At 45.8% G+C, this 16,830-nt stretch overlaps 1 protein-coding gene across 2 annotated transcripts in view; it reads right to left on the bottom strand.

The window, feature by feature from the left end:
• col6a3 (collagen, type VI, alpha 3) overlaps positions 1-16,830 on the bottom strand; it is a 179,726-nt gene that overhangs the window by 113,132 nt on the left and 49,764 nt on the right. For both annotated transcript variants that reach the window (XM_059647118.1, XM_059647117.1), the window contains exons 6-7: positions 4,147-4,740; positions 77-715 (exon numbers count right to left, since the gene is read on the bottom strand). In XM_059647118.1, coding sequence (XP_059503101.1) covers positions 77-715; positions 4,147-4,740 — 1,233 coding nt within the window. The remainder of the gene's footprint in view (positions 1-76; positions 716-4,146; positions 4,741-16,830) is intronic.

The following is a 16,830-nucleotide window of genomic DNA, read 5'->3' on the forward strand; positions in this document are numbered from 1 at the left end:
GGGAAAAATATTATAAATATTCAAATGTACAACGTTCCTAACAATTCAGCAACATACTTTTTAAAAATTCTGGTACCTTCTATAGTAGGAATGGGCTCCTCCTCAGGTTTTCTTGTTGGTTCTTCGATTATTATTGTTGGAACTGCCAGTGTGGTCAGTGGTATTATCATTTCATCCAGTAAATCTGGCAGAGACTGGAAATCATTGACATTGAAGATCAAACTTGGGTCAATTGCCATCTCTTCTAGCTGGACTGGGTCTGTGTGTTTGACTCCAACAGCGAAGGTCATTACTGCAGCTCGCTTCAATGCATCTGATGATGCTTCCACATCATCATCGGACCTTCCAATAGTAATAAGCACCAAAAACTGAGGAATGTTTTCTTTTATTCGACTTCCTGCTGAGCTAGTAAAAAAGTATTTACTGGCAAAATCCAATGCTGAACCAGTGTTGGCAGTTGTCCCACCTCGCAATCTGAGGGTCCTAATATGAGATAGAAGTTCAGCTTCTGAAGAGTAAGTGTTTAGATAGAATTCAGCTTCAGTGTCATCGCTGTACTGTGCCAGACCTACTCGCACCTGGTCACTTCCAATGGCCAAGTTCCGAACTATTCTTGTGATGAAGTCCTTGACGAAAGGTAAATTAGTGCTTCCAACATTGTCTGATCCATCAATAAGGAAGACAATGTCTCTTTCACTCATTTCCCTTCGTACAACTGGAAAAAAAATAGACACCAAGTCACACAAAATCTTTAAAGATTAAATAAAACCTGGTAAACCTGTTCTAACAAAGTTTCCCGAAGTTTACAGCAAATAGAACTTTAATAACTGATGTTTCCTCTAGGCTTCTCCTATATACTGGGGAGAGCTGTATCAAACAAAATCCATTAATCACAAAGAGAATGTGTTTTACATTAAAGACCTGAGGAAAAATAACACTACCTTTCGAAAAGGAAACCATGACTACTGTTACAGTGATAATGGGAACTGCAGATGCTGGAGAATTCCAAGATAATAAAATGTGAGGCTGGATGAACACAGCAGGCCAAGCAGCATCTCAGGAGCACAAAAGCTGACGTTTCGGGCCTAGACTCTTCATCAGAGAGGGGGATGGAGAGAGGGAACTGGAATAAATAGGGAGAGAGGGGGAGGCGGACCGAAGATGGAGAGTAAAGAAGATAGGTGGAGAGAGTATAGGTGGGGAGGTAGGGAGGGGATAGGTCAGTCCAGGGAAGACGGATAGGTCAAGGAGGTGGGATGAGGTTAGTAGGTAGATGGGGGTGCGGCTTGGGGTGGGAGGAAGGGATGGGTGAGAGGAAGAACCGGTTAGGGAGGCAGAGACAGGTTGGACTGGTTTTGGGATGCAGTGAGTGGGGGAGAAGAGCTGGGCTGGTTGCGCGGTGCATTGGGGGGAGGGGACGAACTGGGCTGGTTTAGGGATGCAGTAGGGGAAGGGGAGATTTTGAAACTGGTGAAGTCCACATTGATACCATTAGGCTGCAGGGTTCCCAGGCGGAATATGAGTTGCTGTTCCTGCAACCTTCGGGTGGCATCATTGTGGCAGTGCAGGAGGCCCATGATGGACATGTCATCCAGAGAATGGGAGGGGGCGTGGAAATGGTTTGCGACTGGGAGGTGCAGTTGTTTATTGCGAACTGAGCGGAGGTGTTCTGCAAAGCGGTCTCCAAGCCTCCACTTGGTTTCCCCAATGTAGAGGAAGCCGCACCGGGTACAATGGATGCAGTATACCACATTGGCAGATGTGCAGGTGAACCTCTGCTTAATGTGGAATGTCATCTTGGGGCCTGGGATAGGGGTGAGGGAGGAGGTGTGGGGGCAAGTGTAGCATTTCCTGCGGTTGCAGGGGAAGGTGCCGGGTGTAGTGGGGTTGGAGGGCAGTGTGGAGCGAACAAGGGAGTCACGGAGAGAGTGGTCTCTCCGGAAAGCAGACAGGGGAGGGGATGGAAAAATGTCTTGGGTGGTGGGGTCGGATTGTAAATGGCGAAAGTGTCGGAGGATGATGCGTTGTATCCGGAGGTTGGTAGGGTGGTGTGTGAGAACGAGGGGGATCCTCTTGGGGCGGTTGTGGCGGGGGCGGGGTGTGAGGGATGTGTTGCGGGAAATACGGGAGACGCGGTCAAGGGCGTTCTCGATCACTGTGGGGGGAAAGTTGCGGTCCTTAAAGAACTAAAGAAAGATGACACATTAAGCAGAGGTTCACCTGCACATCTGCCAATGTGGTATACTGCATCCACTGTACCCGGTGCGGCTTCCTCTACATTGGGGAAACCAAGTGGAGGCTTGGAGACCGCTTTGCAGAACACCTCCGCTCAGTTCGCAACAAACAACTGCACCTCCCAGTCGCAAACCATTTCCACTCCCCCTCCCATTCTCTGGATGACATGTCCATCATGGGCCTCCTGCACTGCCACAATGATGCCACCCGAAGGTTGCAGGAACAGCAACTCATATTCCGCCTGGGAACCCTGCAGCCTAATGGTATCAATGTGGACTTCACCAGTTTCAAAATCTCCCCTTCCCCTACTGCATCCCTAAACCAGCCCAGTTCGTCCCCTCCCCCCACTGCACCACACAACCAGCCCAGCTCTTCTCCCGCACCCACTGCATCCCAAAACCAGTCCAACCTGTCTCTGCCTCCCTAACCGGTTCTTCCTCTCACCCATCCCTTCCTCCCACCCCAAGCCGCACCCCCATCTACCTACTAACCTCATCCCACCTCCTTGACCTGTCCGTCTTCCCTGGGCTGACCTATCCCCTCCCTACCTCCCCACCTATACTCTCTCCACCTGTCTTCTTTACTCTCCATCTTCGGTCCGCCTCCCCCTCTCTCCCTATTTATTCCAGTTCCCTCTCTCCATCCCCCTCTCTGATGAAGGGTCTCGGCCCAAAACATCAGCTTTTGTGCTCCTGAGATGCTGCTTGGCCTGCTGTGTTCATCCAGCCTCACATTTTATTATCTACTGTTACAGTCGCAGGTTTCTGGTATATTTCCAAATGGGCCTGGTTATATCGAGAGGATGGAACTACGAGATGCAAATACGCTCAATATGAGAAACATTTTCACAGCTGTTCAAACTATAAAGCAGCCCGAGATTTTTCTGATTGTCTAAACACTGATTGTGAGTGTCCTGGCAACAGCTTCTTCTCATGCTAACTGTGTCGTATTCTTATTAGATAATGCATTTATCAAAATAGTACTTGCTAAAACAGCAGTCTACAAACCTTTTATGTCTCAGGTATAACCATCCTTTTTGCAATTTTAGGATAGTTTTAATCCTAAGAAAGATCTTAGTTTAGAAATTGGCTAAAGAGACAGGGAAGTCTGAGGTAGAATGTTTTTATTCAGTGAGTGATTATGGCTTGGAATTTTCTGATAACCAGCATGATGGAAGTGGGGGCAATCAATGGCTTCAAAATGAACTTAAAAAGCCTAGGGATTAAACAAGAGAATAAGACTGACTGGATTGCCACATGCTGAGTTGAAACACCATTGATGGCCAGATTGGTCTTCATCTGTGCAGAAATTACTCCATGGTGGGAAAAAGATTAAAAATGTTTAAAAGTAGGTGTTGAGGCAAGGACAAAGTTGAATGGCTATGTCTCACCTCTTTGTTTTAATAGGAAAGGGTTATTTTTATGGTACTCATTCCTATCAGAATTAAGAAGATGGTGCAATGTTAGGGAGTGCAGTGTATACTCCTGTATTAATGTGTTGACGTGGCAGTGGCTATGAGGTGTGTATGTTGAATTTAATGAATGAAATGACTTGATAACAAAATGGGCAGATTGCAGAACCTTAGTCTTAGTGATGTCCCTCTTACAATTTCAAAAATATTCTTTACAACCGTTTCTGCAGCTTTGAGTTTGTTTTAGTTCACTCATGGTATGTGGGTGTCTCTGGCTGGGCCATAATTTACTCCCTCTTTGTTGCCCTTGAGAAGGCGGTGATGCACTCCATGTGCTGTAGTTAGACCAACATGTTGTTAAAAAGGAACTTTTAGGATTTTGAACAGCAACACTAAAGGAACGGTGACATATTTCCAAGCTAGGGTAGAAAGTGGCTTGGAGGGGAACTTGTTGTTGGGGCTCTAGACTGAACCATTCATTGTGTGCCAAAAAAAATTACCTTCAGTTGGAGGAATTGGTTCATCAACCACAGACACTGCTCGAACTTTAAACAATAACACGTGCTGAATAGTTTCCAACTCTTTGAAGTCTTCCAGTTTCAAAACAGAGTCGGGATTAGACACTATCTGTTGTAATTCCGCTGCGTCTGCATTCTTGGCTCCAATAGCAATGGGCACAATACCAGCCTGTTTCATCGTATCTGCTGCCCGACCAACATCATCTCTGGATTTCCCAGCAGTGATGAGCACCAGGATTTGTGAAGCTCCAGCATCTCCTCTGCTCCCTGCGGATGGACTGAAGACATTCCTTGTGACATAGTCCAGAGCAGCACCAGCGTTGAGGGGTCTCCCTGTTTTCAGTCTCAACTTTTTTACTGCATCCAACATTTCACTTTTTGTTGAATGGGTGTTGAGGCCAAATTCAAGCCTTGCAGTAACACTGTACTGTACCACAGCAACTTGATCTCTGTCAGGTCCGATATCGAGCTCCTGGATTATATGACTGAGAAACTCGCGAACATGAAGAAACGATCTTCCCATTACAGGAGAGCCACCAATTAGGAAGACAATATCTCTCTTCATGATGGGTGAAGCTGAATATAAACATGAAAGTGTAAGATCAGTGGGTATCTGTAACATTGTTATGTCACGGTCAGTCCAGCAATTTCCAACAATAACATGCTGTTTTAATTTAAATGGTTAAATATGGTTTTTTATATTCCCTACTTCCTCTTCAGCTCTTACTTTCGCCATTGCCTTGCTCCTATTATAACATCAGTCCTATCAACTCCCCACTACCCTGTGACCTACTCCCTCTCATTAACTTTCATCCTTACCCTGGCCAGTTCCCTTCCTATCCCCATCTCTTCAATCTAGCCTATCAACTCAACCATTACATCCATTCCCAATATTGCTGACACTCCAATCTCCCTTGGATTTCTGTCCCTGCCAAAACATTTTGTTTCAGATAGTAGAAACAGTTAAGATTTCCTCTCATTCATGCTGTCCCGCTGCTCCCTTTATCCTTTCAGTCCCCTCCAAAGGAATTTTGCTCACAAAATAAAGCTTGTCCTTTTTTGGGAAGGAATTTAAAACAGGGCAGAGAAGTCTTCCTGTTCCATCTCTGACTCTGTTCTCACTCTTTCAGTGTCAGAGATAAGAAATATCAATAGAAGTTTACCTTTTGACAAGTAGGACAATTAGAATTGCTAAGTTTGCTTTGACAGTCAGCACTTTTAAAAAAAAATAAATTCAAATCAGGATGAGGTAAGACACTGGGTAAAGGTTTTCCAATCAGGTGAGAGCTGTTTCTGGTGCCTGTGCTATCAGAAAATCTTGGGAAATCACTCAGGTTGGGATCCCACTGTCATTCTGGCCCGCCTCTGTCTTCCCCACCAATAATTTCCAAGTACTTCACCGACCCCTGTGATTCCGGTGGGAAAGCAATTGAAGTGATTTAAGAAGCATTTTACGAAATGTTTAATCATCAACGATTTAATTCCCAACAATGCATAGCTTCCACAATGTGTGTGCTGATCAGAATCATCACTTGTGCAGCTTAAAGAGGACCTTCAGTGACACTAACAGGTTACGAAGGTCCTGACCATCTTCTCTAAAGAAACACACACATAGAACATTAGAGTAGGAGGAGGCTCATTTAGTCTTTGAGGATGTTCTGCCATTCAATATGATCATGGCTGATCATCCAACTTTATACTCTGTTCCCAATTTCTCCCAATACCTTTGATCATCTTCTTCCTCAGAACTTCCATAAAAATCTTCAATGTTTTGGCCTCAACAGTTTAAGTTCTTGCCATGACCACTTTTACAGTTATACGTTTATAGTCCAAGGATGTGCTATCATTGCTTGACAGATAATTATCACCTTTTTCTTGGAAGATCCATCAACTGCCTGGGACCTTCCTCACTTTCCCTGCTGTAAACCTTCAGCTCAGCGTTGGAGCAGTTACTGCAACTCTAACTGCTGAGGGACAGCAGCATAGACCACACCATTGTCAACAGTGTGAGGAACTGCAGCAGAGACAACACCAGTAGCTGCTGCCTTCTCTTCATTTGCAAGCCTTCAATCAGTGTGAGGGGCGAGACACTGAGTATAAGCTTAATGAAGCAAGACCCCCAACACAGGGTCTCCAGGTGGAGGATCAGCTCTGTTGAGATGTCTCAACATCAGTACCTCTGATGGCTCATGCTGATCATGACAGATCACTGCTGACATCTGCAGGTTTCTGGAAAAACAGCAGTTTCCCTCATGGACCAGCTGAACATTTAGTGGCTGTAACCGATAAAGTACCTGTGAATAGAAGACCATTTCCTGGGATCTCTGTCTCTTGCCAAATCGTGTGCTGTCTTCTCCCCAGCAGGAGAGAAAGCAGAGTGATGTGAGAAATCATCATGTTGGAGCAAAGAGGAAAAATGAACACCGTTTGTGGAGAGAGAGTTTGCAGAGCTGGATTGTGAGGAATGTATGCAAGAGGACAATTTGCTGATGGACCAGTCTGAGCATTGGCAGTTCTGAGGTGTGAGGTGCTTGCACAGACATGAATGAATAGAACTTTAGGCTGCATTGCTGCAGGAGAATGTTGGGGAAGTAAAGGAATGGGTTCTAGCCCTAAAATTGTTATACTGCTCACTGTCATACAGTGCTAAACGCCTGGGTCTAGGAGCTGTCTCCAGGTTGAATGCAGCACATTCCTTTGGCTAGATTCCTTTACAACTGCTCAGTTTGAGGGAAATGTCTTAATTTTATTTTGTTCTCTCACAGCATGTGGCCCTCCTGCCTGGGTCAGCACTTATAGCCCGCCCCTAGTTGTCCTTGAGAAGGTGATGATGATTTGCCCTTTGAATGATTGCAGGCCATGGGGGTGGGTGCACTGACAGTCCTGGAGGGAAGGGAGTTCCAGGGTTTTGATCCAGTGACATTGAACATAAAGCGTTAATATTTCACGTCAGGAAAGCATGTGACTTAGAGCGGAATCTGGAGGTGATGGTGTTTCCATACATACGCTGCTCTTGCCCTTCTTAGATGGCAGAGATTGCTGACTAAGAAGCCTTTGCACATTGTCGCTGTGCATCTTGTTGATGGTGCATACTACTGGCACGAGACAACAAGTGGTGGGGGAAGTGAATGTTTAAGGTTGCCTTCCAAGTAGTTTGCTTTGCCCTGAATGGTATCAAGTTTGTTGAATATTGTTGGAGCTGCAGCCATCTTGCAAGATGCACTGCAACATTTCACAAAAGTTCCTTTAGCAGCGACTTTTAAACCTGAAAACTCCACCAGCCAGAAGGAAAAGGGCAGCAGACACATAGGAACACCGCCACCACCTGCAAGTTCCCCTCCATGCCACTCACCACCCTGATTTTGAAATAGATCGCTGTTCCCTCAGTGTCGTTGGGTCAAAATCCTGGAATTCCCTCCCTAACAGCACTGTGGGTTTATCTACATCAGAGTAGTGTCTCCCACCCATCCTCCTCCTCTAACCAAAAAAAAAGGTTGTGTGTGCCTGATTGGTAAGGTAACAAGTTTATTTTTTATTTTTTTTTAAGTCTTGGGAATTTAGAATAATGGGAACGGAGGTCAGGGCAGAATGTTCCTCCTGCAGAATGTGGGAGGTATGGGTCACCACTAGTGTCCCTGCTGACTACATCTGCGGGAAGTGCACCCAACTCCAGCTCCTCGAAAACCACGTTAGGGAACTGCAGCTGGAGCTGGATGAACTTCGGACCATTCAGGAGGCAGAGGGGGTTATTGAGAGGAGTTACAGGGAGGTAGTCACTCCTCGGGTACAGGCAAAAGGCAGATGGGTTACGGTCAGGGGATGGAAAGGGAACCGGCAGGCAGTGCAGGGATCCCCTGTGGCCATTCCCCTCAACAATAAGTATACCGTTTTGGATACTGTTGGGGAGGGATGACTTACCAGGGGAAAGCAGTGGGGCACAGGTCTCTGGCACAGAGTCTGTCCCTGCTCCTCAGAAGGGAAGAGGGAAGGGGAGCAGAGCATTAGTCATTGGGGACTCCATAGTTAGGGGGACAGATAGGAGGTTCTGTGGGGACGAGAGAGACTCACGGTTGGTGTATTGCCTCCCAGGTGCCAGGGTGCGTGATGTCTCTGATCATGTTTTCGGGATCCTTAAGGGGGAGGGGGAGCAGCCCCATGTCATGGTCCACATTGGCGCCAATGACATAGGTGGGAAGAAAGATGGGGATTTAAGGCAGAAATTCAGGGAGCTAGGATGGAAGCTGAGAGCTAGGACGAACAGAGTTGTTGTCTCTGGTTTGTTGCCCGTGCCACGTGCTAGTGAGGCGAGGAATAGGGAGAGAGAGGAGTTGAACACGTGGCTACAGGGATGGTGCAGGAGGGAAGGTTTTGGATTCTTGGACAATTGGGGCTCTTTCTGGGGTAGGTGGGACCTCTACAAGCAAGATGGTCTTCACCTGAACCAGAGGGGTACCAATATCCTGGTGGGGGAATTTGCTAAGGCTTTTCGAGTGGGTTTAAACTAATTCAGCAGGGGGATGGGAACCAAAATTGTAGTTCAAGTATAGAAAAGGTTGAGAGTAGGGTGGTCCGAAAGAAAGTTTCAGGGACGCAAGATGGCACCGCCAAGCAAGAAGTCAGTTTGAAGTGTGTCTACTTCAATGCCAGGAGCGTCCAGAATAAGGTGGGTGAACTTGCAACATGGGTTAGTACCTGGGACTTCAATGTTGTGGCCATTTTGGAGACATGGATAGAGCAGGGGACAGGAATGGTTGTTGCAGGTTCCAGGATTTAGATGTTTCAGTAAGAACAGAGAAGATGGTAAAAGCCGGCGGGGGGAGGTGTGGCTTTGTTGGTCAAGGACAGTATTACAGTTGCAGAAAGGATGTCTGGGGACTCGTCAACTGAGGTAGTATGGGCTGAGGTTAGAAACAGTAAAGGAGAGGTCACCCTGTTGGGAGTTTTCTATAGGCCTCCAAATAGTTCCAGATATGTAGAGGAAAGGATAGCAAGGATGATTCTCGATAGGAGTGAGAGAGACAGGGTAGTTGTCATGGGGGACTTCAACTTTCCAAATATTGACTGGGAACACTATAATTCGAGTACTATAGATGGGTCAGTTTTTGTCCAATGTGTGCAGGAGGGCTTCCTGACACAGTACGTAGATAGGCCAACAAGGGGCGAAGCCACATTAGATTTGGTACTGGGTAATGAGCCTGGCCAGGTGTTAGATTTGGAAGTAGGTGAGCACTTTGGTGATAGCGATCACAATTCTGTTATGTTTACTTTAGTGATGGAAAGGGATAGGTGTATACCACTGGGCAAGAGTTATAGCTGGGGGAAAGGCAATTACGATGAGATTAGGCAAGATTTAGGGAGCATAGGATGGGGAAGGAAACTGCAGGGGATGGGCACATTAGAAATGTGGAACTTATTCAAGGAAAAGCTCCTGTGTGTCCTAGATAAGTATGTACCTGTCAGGCAGGGAGGAAGCTGTAGAGTGTGGGAGCCGTGGTTTACGAAGGAGATGGAATCTCTGGTCAAGAGGAAGAAGAAGGCTTATGTTAGGATGAGAAGTGAAGGCTCAGTTAGGGTGCTTGAGGGCTACAAGGAGCCAGGAAAGACCTAAAGAGAGAGCTCAGAAGAGCCAGGAGGAGACATGAGAAGTTGGTGGTGGATAGGATCAGGGTAAACCCTAAGGCTTTCTATAGGTATTTAAGGAATAAAAGAATGACGAAAGTAAGATTAGGCCCAATCAAGGATAGTAGTGGTAAGTTGTGTGTGGTGTCAGATGAGATAGGGGAAGCGCTAAATGAATATTTTTCAACAGTATTCACTCTCGAAAACGACAATGTTGTCGAGGAGAATACTGAGATACAGGCTACTAGACTAGGTGGGATTGAGGTTCACAAGGAAGAGGTATTAGAAATCCTTCAGAGGGTGAAGATATATAAGTCCCCTGGGCCGGATGGGATTCATCCTAGGATCCTCTGAGAAGCCATGGAGGAGATTGCCGAGCCTTTGGCATTGATTTTTAACTTGTCATTGTCTACAGGAATAGTGCCAGACGACTGGAGGATAGCAAATGTGGTTCCCCTGTTCAAGAAGGGGAGTAGAGACAACCCTGGTAATTATAGACCACTGAGCCTTACCTCAGTTGTTGGTAAAGTGTTGGAAAAGGTTATAAGGGATAGGATTTATAATCATCTAGAAAAGAATAAATTGATTAGGCATAGTCAGCACGGTTTTGTGAAGGGAAGATCGTGCCTCACAAACCTTATTGGGTTCTTTGAGAAGGTGACCAAACAGGTAGATGAGAGTACCAGAGATAATGGGAACTGCAGATGCTGGAGAATTCCAAGATAATAAAATGTGAGGCTGGATGAACACAGCAGGCCAAGCAGCATCCCAGGAGCACAAAAGCTGACGTTTCGGGCCTAGACCCTTCATCAGAGCTCTGATGAAGGGTCTAGGCCCGAAACGTCAGCTTTTGTGCTCCTGAGATGCTGCTTGGCCTGCTGTGTTCATCCAGCCTCACATTTTATTATCTTAGGTAGATGAGAGTAAACCGGTTGATGTGGTATCTCTGGATTTCAGCAAGGCGTTCGCCAAGGTTCCCCACAATATGCTATTGTACAAAATGCGGAGGAATGGCATTGTGGGAGATATAGCAGTTTGGATCGGAAATTGGCTTGCTGAAAGAAGACAGAGGGTGGTAGTTGATGGGAAATGTTCATCCTGGAGACCAGTTACTAGTGGTGTACCGCAAGGGTCGGTGTTGGGTCCACTGTTGTTTGTCATTTTTATAAATGACCTGGATGAGGGCGTAGAAGGATGGGTTAGTAAATTTGCAGACAACACTAAGGTCGGTGGAGTTGTGGATAGTGACGAAGGATGCTGTAGGTTGCAGAGAGACATAGATAAGCTGCAGAGCTGGGCTGAGAGGTGGCAAATGGAGTTTAATGCAGACATGTGTGAGGTGATGCACTTTGGTAGGAGTAACCAGAAGGCAAAATACAGGGCTGATGGTAAGATTCTTAGCAGTGTAGATGAGCAGAGAGATGTCGGTGTCCGTGTACACAGATCCTTGAAAGTTGCTACCCAGGTTGACAGGGCTGTTAAGAAGGCATACAGTGTTTTAGCTTTTATTAATAGAGGGATTGAGTTCTGGAACCAAGAGGTTATGGTGAAGCTGTACAAAACTCTGGTGCGGCCTCATTTGGAGTATTGTGTACAGTTCTGGTCACCGCTTTATAAGAAGGATATGGAAGCTTTGGAAAGGGTGCAGAGGAGATTTACTAGGATGTTGCCTGGTATGGAAGGAAGGTCTTATGAGGAAAGGCTAAAGGACTTGAGGCTGTTTTCATTAGAGAGAACGTTGAGATGTGACTTAATTGAAACGTGTAAAATAATCAGAGGGTTAGATAGGGTGGACAGGGGGAGCCTTTTTCCTAGGATGGTGATGGCGAGCACAAGGGGGCACAGCTTTAAATTGAGGGGTGAAAGATATAGGACAGATGTCAGAGGTAGTTTCTTTACTCAGAGAGTAGTAAGGGAATGGAACGCTTTGCCTGCAACGGTAGTAGATTCGCCAACTTTAGGTACATTCAAGTCGTCATTGGATAAGTATATGGACGTACATGGAATAGTGTAGGTTAGATGGGCTTGAGATCGGTATGACAGGTCGGCACAACATCGAGGGCCGAAGGGCCTGTACTGTGCTGTAATGTTCTATGTTCTATATTCTAGATTGTTAAAGAACGTAACCCACCATTAACCTCTCAAAGCCAATTAAAGATAGGCGATAAATGCTGGCCTAGCCAGGGATGTACACGATCTGTTAACAAATTAAAAACAAACAAAACCAACCCATTAGCAACGGATAATAAGATCTATCGATGATGGAGTCAGAGATAACACAGTGTGGAGCTGGAGGAAAACAGCAAGCCAGGCAGCATCTGAGGAACAGGAAAGTTCATGTTTCAGGGGGAGATGGGTTCCTGTCCAAAAACATAGTGGGACCATTACAGCAGGGACTCAGTGATCAAGATTCCAACCATTGTTTCTGTAAGACTACTGAACATTCACACGTTTCCAGAGATGTATAAATGTGTAATCAGTGTGGAATCCAGAGCACTAGCATTTCTCTCCCTCCCTCTCTCTCTTACACACTTTAATGACCAAAAGTAACAACACAGGTCAAACGTTACCTTCTTTGGCTAAGCGTGAGTTGCATCAAGTGTTGTGGAGTGATTTTCAGGCCTAGTGAATTTCCTTGCTGAATTTTACCAAATACACCTCACTAACTACCTGCTCAACACCTATGCTTCCTCTCAAACCCGATTCCATCTCCCTCTTACCATGCACCAACACCGGAACAACTTGCCACTGTTGGGATATCCCGGAATTACACAGTATCCCTGGCACCATTGCCACCTTTAAAATGCCATTGTGCACCCAGAAGTATGGTTAGTCTGGAGCTGCCCTGTAAAGCTCCTGAAATTGCCTCAGGCATGCAAACAATGAAAATTATGTGCCCCACTTTGCTCACAGGGACTTGACAGTCCTACTGGATGCGGTAATGCAGAGGACAGGCTTCCTCTTTCCAGCCCAGTCCAAGGGTCAGCACAGTCACAGCCATCTGGTAAAATGCATAACAGTGTAGGAAGAAGGTCAAAAACCTTTTCCACTTCACTACAGTAAGTGTCACCAACTCCTATCTGATACTTTGCACTCACTTTATCCCCACCTCCCTACCAACCTTCAACCAAGGCTCGTCACCTATCACTGTCATGACTGTCTACAACATCATCCCTCACTTACTGTCACCTACTCAACCTCTGACACCACTAATGCTGTGTGTGCTCTGCACTGGCACAGATTCAAGGCACCACCCTACCTATGTCTGTGCCACCCATATCCATCTCCCATAATTCCAACCAATCCTTCCTATACCAGGCAGAAATAGTCAGGATAGGTGGTGTGCAGCCCAATATTTGACTCCTTATCCCTACAGGAGAACATCCTGATTGCAGTTGCTCAAAGCAACTTACTGACTATTTTCAAACCCCTGCACCGTTAATGAAATATGCCCTTGACATATTGAATAGAGCCATCCGACCAAAGGCTTTCTAGCTTGACTGGACGGAAGACTGCTAATAACGCTGATAAATTTCCTGGCTTTATGTCTGTGCTAAACGGCCAGGCAAGACAGCAATATTTTGAGCCTGACATTTCTAGCTGAGGGGGCAAAGTACAAAAAGGCAAGGCAGGGCAGGAATGCCATGTGCATCCAGGTAGGTCCAGAGGGAGTGAACACTATGACAGTAAGCCCAAGCAGTGCCCTTGCATCAGCATTACAATGATAGCTGCAGCCTGAAACGTAGCATTGAAATGCAGAAACATACTGTAATTGGATCAGAGATGCACCACGCCAGGTGCCGAGGATTGTGTGTACGGCCGGTGCCCTGGGATGTCGCTGAAATTGCCAGGTACTGGCTCTGACTTCCACATCGTCAGCATGTTTAGTAAAGTAGGAAGTTGAATATTAATGAGGAGGATCATGTCATTAATAATGTACTTAACAGGATATAATTCCCTTCAATTGGCAATTCACCAGCGTCGAACAAGGAACACGCCTTGGACCCACCCACCCACCCCACCTGGAAAATGCATAAAATATGCAGCAAGTAGTTCCCAATGTCACAATAAGCCTTGATGTGATTTTTGCCCAATTCTGTTATGTTAAACAAGCAAGGTTCCACTCACACTTACTGTTCCCTAGCTTTTCTTCAATTAATCTTTGGCAATACTGAGCAGAATTACTTGAACTGCAGAGGGATATTCTAATGCGTGGCTGACTGAAATGGCTAATTAGATTCCCTACAGTGTGGAAACAGGCCCTTCGGCCCAACAAGTCCACACCACCCCTTGAAGCATCCCACCCAGACCCATCCCCCTATAACCCACACACCCCTGAACACTACGGGCAATTTAGCACGGCCAATCCACCCAGTATGCACATCTTTGGACAGTGGGAGGAAACCGGAGCACCCGGATGAAACCCATGCAGACACGGGGAGAATGTGCAAAATCCAGACAGACAGTTGCCCGAGGCAGGAATCGAACCCGAGTCCCTGGCACTGTGAGGCTGTAGTGCTAACAACTGAGCCACCGTGCCGCCCTATGCAATAATTGATTAGATGACGTATGTTCAGGCTCTCCATTTGCCAGCTCCTTCTCAGCTTTGACAGTTGACAGTAAACAGTTGACCTAATTAAGCAAAGCTTTTGTGAAGTCAAAGTTCCTGAAGTCAGAGGATGGGGACAGCAGAAACAGACCTTTAATGTCTGTGAGGAGTAGCCCCACATGAAGCCCACAGTGAGTTCTCATGTAAATGGTTGTACAAGAGGGCATGGCCCATTGAATCTATATCTAATGGCTCTTCTTCCTCATTTGTAAAACGGCTGCTGTGTAAACACCCCCAACTGCTGTCTTAGGAGAACTAATTAGGTCTAGGTCAAAATTACCCTGTCCACAGTTCTATTTCGTTCTGCGCCTCATTTGGTGTTTGAAAAAAAAAACATTGTTTTCTTCCTTTCAGGCCTTAAGTGGCAGAAACTTCCCCAAAATATGGATTTCCACCCCCCACCGATTCCCACCTTCCCTCCCTTCCCTCTTACCCCATCTTTTCTGCAAATCTTATCCTTTGCCATATCTTCTCAATATCTGTGATAATGGGAACTGCAGATGCTGAAGAATCCAAGATAATAAAATGTGAGGCTGGATGAACACAGCAGGCCAAGCAGCATCTCAGGAGCACAAAAGCTGACGTTTCGGGCCTAGACCCTTCATCATGAAACGTCAGCTTTTGTGCTCCTGAGATGCTGCTGGGCCTGCTGTGTTCATCCAGCCTCACATTTTATTGTCTTCTCAATATCTTCTTCTTTGGGACACTCCGTGTTCCAGTCCTCCAATGGAACTCTTCCTCATCAGTTTTCTGGTACATTGATGGTTAACAGCAGATGATTATCATCTTGACTATACTTTACGTCTGATTTTTACACACATTCAGCTGTTCCATTTCTGACTTTTCCCTTTCCATCTTTGTCTCCATTTCTGAACATAGATTGCAGCAATATTCCCTATATGCCTGCAAACTCCCGTAGCTACATTGCTGACACTTCTCCACACTCTATTTCTGAGAAGGACTCTTATTCTATTCTCCTCCTATTATTTATTCATTCATGGGATGAGGGTTGTCACTGTCTAGCCCAGCATTTATTGCCTATCCCTACTTGGCCGGAGGGCAGTTAAGAGTCAATCACATTGCTGTGGCTCTGGAATCACATGTTGGCCATGCCAAGTAAGAACGGCAGTACCCTTCTCTAAAGGACATTATTGAACCAGATGTTTTTCTCCAACAATTGACAATGGATTCATGGTTGTCATTGGAATATTAATCCTAGATTCTTTATTGAATTCAAATTCCACTATCTACCATGGCAGGATTCAAACCGGGTCCCCAGAACATTACCTAGGTCTCTGATTAACAGCCCAGTGATGACACCTCTAGATGATCATGTCAAAAATCAATCAGATTTTGCAGCCTGTTTGTCCCAATGCTTACAATGTGTCTTCCTTTGATCCTCAACACATACCAGTAATTTTCTCCCCTGAATATAATTGACAAAACTTTCCAGCATGAATAACCTATTTCATGCACTTTTGCTCACATCCCTTTCCTTCTCTCACAGAACACAGATAGGATTCCTCTCACTCTCACCCTTCAGTCCTCCAGCCAAGGTAATCCTGCACCAATTCCACAGCTTTTACTCTGACATGGTGCCGCCAACAAACAAATTCTTCCTTTCCCTTTCCTTTTCAGCACATCAAAGAGACTGTTGCCGCTTGATCTCGCTCCCACTTGGACCCCTCTGTCCTCGGTCTGCTGGAATGTTCCAGTGAAGCTCACTGAATGCATGAGGAACAGGACCTCACCATTCATCTTCAGACTCTATACTGCAGTGGTTCCTGAATAGAATTGTGAAAACGTCCTCCTTCAAATAGGCAGCAAGGTCTAGAAAGCATCCTGCCCTATGCTTGCCTTCCTCATTTTGCTATCATGGGATTTCTTTTATTCTTCTCAAGCCCATTTGAAAATGGTTGCTCACCAACTTGAACTCAGGCTGACACTTACAGAGCTGCTGCGCCATCCTGTTCGCTGACCTAGTATGCTGTTGGCGGTGGGGAGACAGATTGATTACAGTGTTACAGAAGAGAGACTGATTACAGTGCATTTGGATCAGTGGCAGATTACAGAGGGACTGATTGCAGTGTGTGAACAATGGGAAGAAAGGCTGATTACACTGTGTTAGGGGAAGGTGGATTACAGCGTGTGTTGGGGGGAGGGCTTGATTAAAGTGTATGTCGAGTTCGGGTGGAAAGGCTGATTAGAATGTGTAGGTCATCAATGGTTTTCAAAAGCATTCCACTTAGCTCATAAAACCCAGTCTGACAGTCAGAGGAGCACAGCTTCACAATCATGGGATTTAATTTTATTTCTCTTCACACTTTGATGAAGTGGGCATCAGTGACGAGGCCAGCATTTGTTGCTCATCCATTACTTGGAGAACTCTGGTGTGATATTGGTGTATATCTAAATGTGGAATGCTAAAATGACATTCA

This window comes from Stegostoma tigrinum, chromosome 7 (assembly GCF_030684315.1).
Source record: "Stegostoma tigrinum isolate sSteTig4 chromosome 7, sSteTig4.hap1, whole genome shotgun sequence".
Taxonomy (NCBI): Eukaryota; Metazoa; Chordata; class Chondrichthyes; order Orectolobiformes; family Stegostomatidae; genus Stegostoma; species Stegostoma tigrinum.